Here is an 8,926-nt window from a genome sequence, read left to right on the forward strand (position 1 = left end):
TGTTGTGATTGTCTTGGTGTTGTGGTTGTCTTGGTGTTGTGGTTGTCTTGGTGTTGTGGTTGTCTTGGTGTTGTGGTTGTTTTGTGTTGTGATTGTCTTAGTGTTGTGGTTGTTTTGGTGTTGTTTGTTTTGGTGTTATGGCTGTCTTGGTGTTGTGGTTGTTTTGGTGTTGTGGTTGTATTTGTGTTGTGGTTGTCTTGGTGTTGTGGTTGTCTTGGTGTTGTGGTTGTTTTGTGTTGTGATTGTCTTAGTGTTGTGGTTGTTTTGGTGTTGTTTGTTTTGGTGTTATGGCTGTCTTGGTGTTGTGGTTGTATTGGTGTTGTGGTTGTTGTGGTGATGGAAGCTGGAGATCTTGTGTTGTTATCTATTGTCTATGACTCATACGGTTTTACTTCTTATTTTATAATATAAATGTACTTCTCTACTCACCTCATCCCAAGTTACGTTGTAGCGACCTGTGTCATACTGTGTACGTCTACCTTAACAAGTTTTATACTACTCATTAAGTAGGAGGTAATATCACAAGTTTTATTCTACATGATATTTTCTCCTTCAGGCAGGTGGTGAGCACCGCCGGGATGGTCTGTACTGACTCCAGCCTGTGGAAAAAGAGAGAACTGTAATGGGAAATATCTTGGTGACATGGTCCCTGATATATCATTGTGAGTACATGGAATCGACTGCACAATAACATATTAGTTATCATTCTGCTTCATCGTCTGCAACGGCTCAGTCAGGTTAATCACTGACTCATTCGATTACAGTATATATTAGGTGTCGGTGGAGAGGAGCAAGGTCGATTCAAGTGTCGCTTCGACAGTGTCGTGCTATGATGGAGCAGACTGCCCCAAGGACAAGGAAGTTCGCTGCAAAGTCTCGGGCATTTCTTACTGTGGACTGAAAATTGTGATAACTGTTTATCCCAGTGATTGCAGAATATGCTTCATATGTACTGACGAAGGACTGCCCAACCCAGACTATCACTTCACGTGTAATTATGGAGAGCTATTTGATTAGCAAGTTAGCTTATGCAGGCCAAATGTATCCTGTACTAAATTGCGCTCGGGAAGTTAAAGGATTGTAAACAGTGGTCCGACGACTACTGCAATCTCGAGTGCAACTGTTGCTGATTACTGCAATATGCCTCTTTGTTGCAGTAACAGCTACTTCCCCACACGGGTTTAGCACATTACTAGATATATATGAAGATTTTAATTAACATTTTATTGGTTAATCAAATGATTTGCATTGAGAGAATAAATTCTTACATATTAGTCAAATGAGGTTATTGTAAATTTCAATAATCCAGTCAAGTTTACATTGACTTTTAAGTTGTTATGGATAGCTTAAGATCACATTGACTTAGACGGATTAACAGCAAAGGTAAATATAGTGTTTGTGAACTTTACCAAATAAATGTGAAACACTTGTATCTTGTTTTAATAACAATAAACGTGTATAGAAAAATGTTTTTATTTCACTTACGATGTATACCCTGACTCCCCCTTCCTCATACCAACGTTCACATACCAAGGTTCACATACCCATGTTGAGTATTTCTCATAAGCCAGGTAGGGCTTTTACATGCACTCTCTGTTATCTTAAAGGACACTGATGGAAGAAACAAGAGGGGAAAAACATATTATAGTTGTGTTCGAATGCTTGTACACAATGGTATTACTGCTGCTGACAGTAGGAGCACTTAGCGAAGTAGCCGAGGGAGGAGCATGTCAGTGAAGTTGTACAGTTACCAGCAGGTGTGGGAGTCGTACCTTCCCCGGGGATCGTGCTGTCTGAACACACTGTTACACGGGGCACCGGGCACACACCCACACTCACGTCAAAGTTGGACCCTTGAGGACAAGTGAAATGCAGTGTTGGATCGACAGATCCAATCGTAGTACATCAGTAATATTTATTGCAGTCGGTGGGGTCTGTGATGTTTGATGTCGCGTCCTGGCAGTACGGATAACACTGGTCGCTGCAGCACTTTTCATCGGTTTCGACGCACTCCGTCCCGTCATAGTAAGATTTTTCAGTGGAGCACACCCCAGGTGACCCCACGACGTTGCCGCTCGAGCATAGGTAATAAATGCTGCAGTTCATCAGGTCAACGATCGTGTCTGAGAATAGATTTGGGTCGCAAGTTGAATGGCAGCCTGTTGGTATGCAACTATTTTCACAAGGATCGGTTTCCTCGGTGCATCCAGTCGCTGGGTCCTTGAAATACTGCCCATCAGGACATGGCAAGGAAATGGGCGGCTGGTCTTCACCAAGACAGACATAAAACTTGGCAGTTTTATAGGATCCGCTACATTACTCCCTACCGGACTGCTATTGCAGTCTGGCCCACAAACGTCCGCAGTGAGCGCCGCAGCGGCACCCAACAGCGCTGCTATACACCACACCTGTGAAAAGAAACACTTAACACCTGTTCTGACACACACACACACACACACACACACACACACACACACACACACCAACACACACACACACAGATCTACCAGGAGTCTACCTGGAGGGTATTCCGGGGATCAATGCCCCCGCGGCCTTGTCCATGACCAGGCATCCCGGTGGAGCAGGGCTTGATCAACTAGGCTGTCGCTGCTGGCCTCACGTAGTCCAACGTACGAACCACAGCCCGGCTGATCCGGTACTGAGTTTAGGTATTTGTCCAGGTCCCTCTTGAAGGCAACCAGGGGTCTATTGGTAATTCCCGTTGTGCCTGGTGGGAGGCTGTTGAACAGTCTTGGGCCCCGGACACTTATTGTGTTTTTTCTTAGCGTAATAATGGCGCCCCTACTTTTCATTGGGGGTATGTTGCATCGCCTGCCAAGTCTTTTGCTTTCGTAGGGAGTGATTTCTGTGTGCAGATTAGGGACCAGTCCCTCTAGGATTTTCCAGGTGTAGATTATGATGTATCTCTCTCGCCTGCGCTCCAGTGAGTACAAGTCAAGTGCTTCCAAGCGTTCCCAGTAGTTAAGGTGTTTGATGGAACTTATATGTGCAGTAAAGGTTCTCTGTACATTCTCTAGATCTGCGATTTCACCTGCCTTGAATGGAGATGTTAATGTACAGCAGTAGTCCAGCCCAGAGAGAACAAGTGATTTAAAAAGGATTATCATTGGCTTGGAATCTCTTGTTTTGAACGTTCTCATTATCCATCCAATCATTTTCCTCGCAGATGTGATTGTGGCATTGATGTAATCCTTGAAGGTGAGAGCCTCAGACATTACTACTCGCAGGTCCTTCACATTACTTTTCATTAATATTGTATGATTAGAGTTTGTAGTATACTCAGTTCTAGCTATGATTTCATCTGCATTCTGTTGGTTTTCAAGTGCATTCAAGACCATATCATAGTGGTTCAGTAGTTGGGAGAGGCAGGAACGACTTGCTCTGAACCCATGTTGCCCTAGATTGTGCAGTTGTTGGGAGTCCAAGTGGTTTGCAATCCTGCTTTAGAATTCTTTCAAAGATTTTTATGATATGGGATGTTAAAGCTATTGGTTTATAGTTCTTAGATATTGCTTTGCTGCCACCTTTATGGAGTGGGGCTATGTTGCGAATAAGAAATTTGATAAAGAACTTCAGAATGTGGTCTGTTACTATTTTCTTCATAGGCAACAAGATTTTGGATCAGTTAGTTGAAGGTATTTTAGAGTCTAGGGGAAATAATTTCAACTGGGAAACTCCATAGAATAATATTCAAATTTATTAAAGTGCTTAAATACAATACTTTATCTTCTCTCTGTAGTTAATATCTTAATTATTTATGTACAATAAATTTACAGTAATCTATATTTTTAGTTCAAAATCATGGAAATATCACATTAATAAGGAAGATTAATTATTCTTCCTGTAATTAAGTCTTCACTAACATTTACGTCTTTGTCTTAACAAGACTGTGTAAACTCAAACTACAAAATGTATAAGATTCAACAAGACCTTTGAATCCGGCCGTAAAGGAGGCAGAAAGCAAGAGTTTGTCTGAGAAGACGTATCTCTGTGGATTACTGAACTGACCAAGAATATAAATGTCAAAAGAATCTTCAGCTCTAGAACCGTCAGCTCTAGAACCTAATTCTCAAATCCATTCAAACTGTACACCTTAAGAGAGAACCAATATACGATCAGTTGTCAAGGATAGAGCAGGGAGCGGACTGACTACCTGCCAGTCTGTTGACCCGTCGTCAGGTTGGAACACGTGACCCAAACGTCAGTCAGCCGGACATAAACAATTGAACAATTTACCTGATGGTTCCGAGACATGTATGCTCTATATACACAAGAAACCCTACCTAACAAATAATAATAATGATAATAATAATAATAGTGATAATACCATGGTATTTTTATACATTAACAGATAATATAACGCCGAAAGTCTGCCACTTTTCTGACCAGGAATTGAGTTTGTCTGACATCTAAGTTTGAATCAATTATCCCACCTATCTTTGTGTCATCAGCGAATTTGCTCATATCACTAGTAATGCCCTCATCAAGGTGGTTGATATATATTATAAACAACAAAGGGCTCAAGACTGATCCCTGTGGAACGCCACTTGTTACAGATCCCCACTCGGATTTAACCCCATTTAATCATACTCTCTGCTTCCTATTGGTGAGCCATGACTCGATCCATGACAGCACTTTTCCCCCAGTGCCATGAGCTACCACTTTCTTTAACAGTCTCTGGTGCGGTACTCTATCAAAAGCCTTACTAAAATCTAAATAAACAATACCGAATTCTTTATCTTGATCAACGGCCTCAAAAGCTTTGCTGAAGAAGGTTAATAAATTAGTTAGGCAGGAACGGCCCCTCGTGAATCCATGCTGAGTATCATTAATCAAGCTGTGCTTATCCAGATGGCTTCTTATATTATCATCTATAATGACTCTAGTAATTTGCCTACAGTTGAGGTTAGGCTTATTGGGCGGTAATTTGACGGTAACGACTTGTCCCCTGTTTTAAAAGTAGGAATCACATTAGCCATCTTCCACATATCAGACACTACACCTGTTTGAAGAGAAATATTAAAAATATTAGTCAATGGTTCACAAAGTTCCATTTTACATTCTTTAAGAACCCTTGAAAAAGGTTCATCAGGGTCCGGGGATTTATTTTGCTTTAACCGGTCTATTTGTTTGATAACCATTATGCTAGTGACTGTGATATTGCATAATTTATCGTCTTCAGTCCCACTATAAAAATTAATTACTGGGATATTGTTAGTGTCTTCCTGAGTGAAAATCGAGAGAAAATAATTATTAAGAATAGAGCACATTTCATTCTCTTTGTCAGTAAGATGCCCATAGTTATTTTTAAGGGGACCTATCTTATCTCTAACTTTTGTTCTATAAACCTGGAAAAAAAATTTTGGGTTAGTTTTCGAATCCCTAGCAACCTTAATTTCATAGTCCCGTTTAGCTTTTCTTATCCCCTTTTTAACGTCCTTCTTAATGTCAATATACTGATTCATAAGATGACCCTCACCTCTTTTGATACGCCTATAAATTCCTTTTTTCTGTCCTGAAAGATATTGGAGCCTATTATTCATCCATTTGGGATCATTTCTATTTGACAAAAAATATGGTTATAAATGACCCTAATTTTTAAAGGGGTGGACCGGTAAGCCAGCGGAAGGCCTCGGTCAGATGACCAAAGCTCCAAAGGCGGGTCATCATCTGTCTAAGACCCGCGTCAGGAAACATTTATCCTGTTTCCTGATGAACCTTACCTAACCTAATTTCTATTCGATCTAATTTCCTTATATGGGATAAATGTCCTTTGGGCAGCATGTATTGTGTTAAGAAAGCTGTCATACTGATAGCTCTCTTCGTTACTCCAGACCACAGATGATAAGTGTTCTCTAAGCCCATTGTAATCTGCTAAGCGAAAATCTGGGACCAGTACTGAATTATCCCTGCTATCATTCTTCCAGTCAATACTAAAGGTAAGTGATTTGTGATCGCTTGTGCCGAGTTCCTCTGTAATTTCTAAATTATTAACAAGGGTTTCCTTGTTTGCCAAAACCAAGTCACAAACTGATCTACCTGGGTGAATAGTACATGAGTATAGGGTGGAGTCAGGTTGAGAACGCTGGGTACATTGGAACTGTGACTAGTTTGTAAGGGACGGGGGATAGGGTTATGTTGATATGTAGGATAATCATGAAGAAGTTTCTCAGCAAGAGATTTAGGTATGTTATAGACGCTGTTTTTCTCGTTGAAATTGTTATACATACAGATAGGTAGATGATTTCAGGATTCTGCAGTACTGAATGCTTTCTTTTCTGGGGATAGGTCTTACGTTTCTGTAGCTAATTAAGCGGTTGTGGAAATATCGGTGTTGAACGCAGGCGTTCCTAAATCGTCCGATCTGCCTGCGTACTGGTGCTCCGAAATACGTGTTTGGAGGTCTCTGAGTGTTTCGCCCACTTACAATTTGTTGCAATCATTGCTACTATCACTCCACTGATTCATTTTTATCTATCCCACTTCTAATTAGTGATCCTCGAAATGCGCCCTAGCACACTACTAGGCAGTGATCCTTGAAAGATATCCTTGCACACTTCTAAGCAGTGATCCTTAAGATATATCCTAGCCCTACTAGGCAGTAATCCTGAGAAATATCCTAGCACATAAGTAAGCAGTGATCCTTGAGCACTAATAGTGATCCTTGAGATATATTCTAGCATACTATTTTGTAGTATTCCTATGTATATATCCTAGCGCATATACAGTCTAGCGACCTATTAGACAGTGATCTTAGACATACATTTATGCACCTAGATAAGCAGTGATACTTGCCATATATCCTCGTACCTTACTAGGTAGGTGATCCTTGGCAAATATTCTAGTACACTACTAGGCAGCAATTCCTGACATGTATACTAGCACATTACTAAGCAGTGATGTTTGACATATATCCTAGCATAAGTGACGCAGCCACCAAGAGAATATTTGAGGGAGGGGCGGCTAAAAGGGCTAAAGGCGATTCATATGCAAATACTTTTCCTTTATTATTTTTCAGTTAATGACTAATTCAGTGTATTATATTGACTAGTAATGATGAAAACACGACAGATCAGCTTGTCCTGTTTCTTGACACAATATACTCCTAGTTCAGTAATATTTCAATATAAGTTTACTGTTATATGCTTAGATGACTTGTGTAGCGATGTCCATAATGTAGCTCAGACTTCCACAGTTTTCGGTCGCACCTGCGCACCCTCCACACCTCTTACCTCACACCCATCCCCTTCACACCCATCCCCTTCACACCCATCCCCTTCACACCCATCCCCTTCACACCCATTCCCTCTTACCCCTTTACGCAGATGAAGTTCGATATGGATAAGTGTAAAGGTATTAGTCCTTGGTAATGAAAATAACCCTCGACGCTATAAACTAGGTGTAGAGCTTGGTCATACAGAATGTGAAAAAGACTTGGGAGTCATGGTAAGCAGAAACCTAAAGCCAAGGCAGCAGTGCCTGTGCCTTCATGCCTACTTTTCACACCCACCACTTATATTACTACTCTATAATTTTCACTTAGCCTTAACACTATAATCTGTAAGGATTTAATGTTAAGAATTAATCTAAGTCTGCTCGAAATGCCTAGCCACGCTAGGTGTCCTAGTGGCCCCCTCTGTAATTAGTATTTTATAACATGTAAACCACACAATACCCAAAACCTGTATACCCCACATTGTAACCATTATAGAGAGTAAACTTGAATTGAATTGAATATACGCCCACCCCCGCCACGCCTATTCTTCACGTCCATCCCCCTTCTTCACGCCCTTTGCTTATGCCTACTCTTCACGCCCGGCTCCACGCCAATTCCTCCACGCCTACTCCGCACGCCCACCCCAGTAACCAACGGTCACATACACATTTGTTTTCTATCTCAACCAATGAAAGGTATTTATTTCTCTTCCGGTCTCAATTATCTCAAAGGAAAATGAAGGAGTAAATAGAAGAAGAAATATTGATATTTATTTGGGGTATTTTATTGGCTACATGTCATATATTATTAAGTTCATATTAATTTTATAACATTATGCATGAATTTGTTTATTCAGAGCGCGTGTGCGCGTCCAGTTGTGTGTGAGGGGGAGAGACTGCTCCGAGTCCCGGCTGGGAGTGCCGGAAATGAAACAAGGAGTTTTTTCGTATGTGTGTGTGTATGTGTGTGTGTATGTGTGTGTGTATGTGTGTGTGTGTGTGTATGTGTGTATGTGTGTGTGTGTGGTGATTCACAAAACAATCATAGTTCATCAATATGAGGTTCACCAAAGGTTTACAAAGATGTTACAACTAGGTTCAGTTGCTTTACAAATGCAGGTGGTGGGTCAAGGAGAGAGAGTTACCTACATCTGGCATGAGTGAGTGGACAATAGATTCAAAGCGGGCAGTTGGTGGGCAAATATCAATGGATAGCATATTCAGAACAGTGGCTTGTAGGGACAGTCAGAGGAAGAGATACAGTAAGGGTAGCCGGGGTCAGGGTTGAAAACTAAGGTTCCTGCGCAGCTCTCTACGACAGCCTCATGACCTGCTTGTGTACAGTGATAATACTGTGGCTGGCAGTAAGAGCATTTAGCAAAGTAGCCGGCGGAGGAGCATGTCATTGAGGTTGTACAGTTAAAAGAAGGTGAGGCCGTGGTAGCGCTGTCAGTACATAGTATAATACAAGGGGCGTCTGCTACACATGTACCCAAAGCCACTTCAAAGTTGGACCCTGCAGGGCAGGTAAAATGATATTCTGGTTTGACAGCTCCAGTCTCAGGGCATACGTAGTATTTGGTGCAGTCGATGGGGTCTGGGACTTGTATTTCTCCGGGTTGACAGTACGGAACACACAGGTCACCACAACAAGCAGATTTGTCATTAACGCAGGTCTCCCCGTCAAAGT

At 41.4% G+C, this 8,926-nt stretch overlaps 1 protein-coding gene across 1 annotated transcript in view; it reads right to left on the reverse strand.

Annotated features, from left to right (window-relative positions):
• Positions 1 to 7,985: 7,985 nt before the first annotated feature.
• Positions 7,986 to 8,926, reverse strand: part of LOC128688644 (peritrophin-44-like) — a 15,320-nt gene continuing 14,379 nt past the window's right edge. Inside the window, exon 2 of the mRNA XM_053776568.2 lies at positions 7,986 to 8,926. This exon is cut by the window's right edge and continues 379 nt beyond it. Within this exon, the coding sequence (XP_053632543.2) occupies positions 8,457 to 8,926 (470 nt within the window). The 3' untranslated portion in view covers positions 7,986 to 8,456.

The sequence above is a fragment of the Cherax quadricarinatus genome, chromosome 13 (genome assembly GCF_038502225.1).
Source record: "Cherax quadricarinatus isolate ZL_2023a chromosome 13, ASM3850222v1, whole genome shotgun sequence".
NCBI lineage: Eukaryota > Metazoa > Arthropoda > Malacostraca > Decapoda > Parastacidae > Cherax > Cherax quadricarinatus.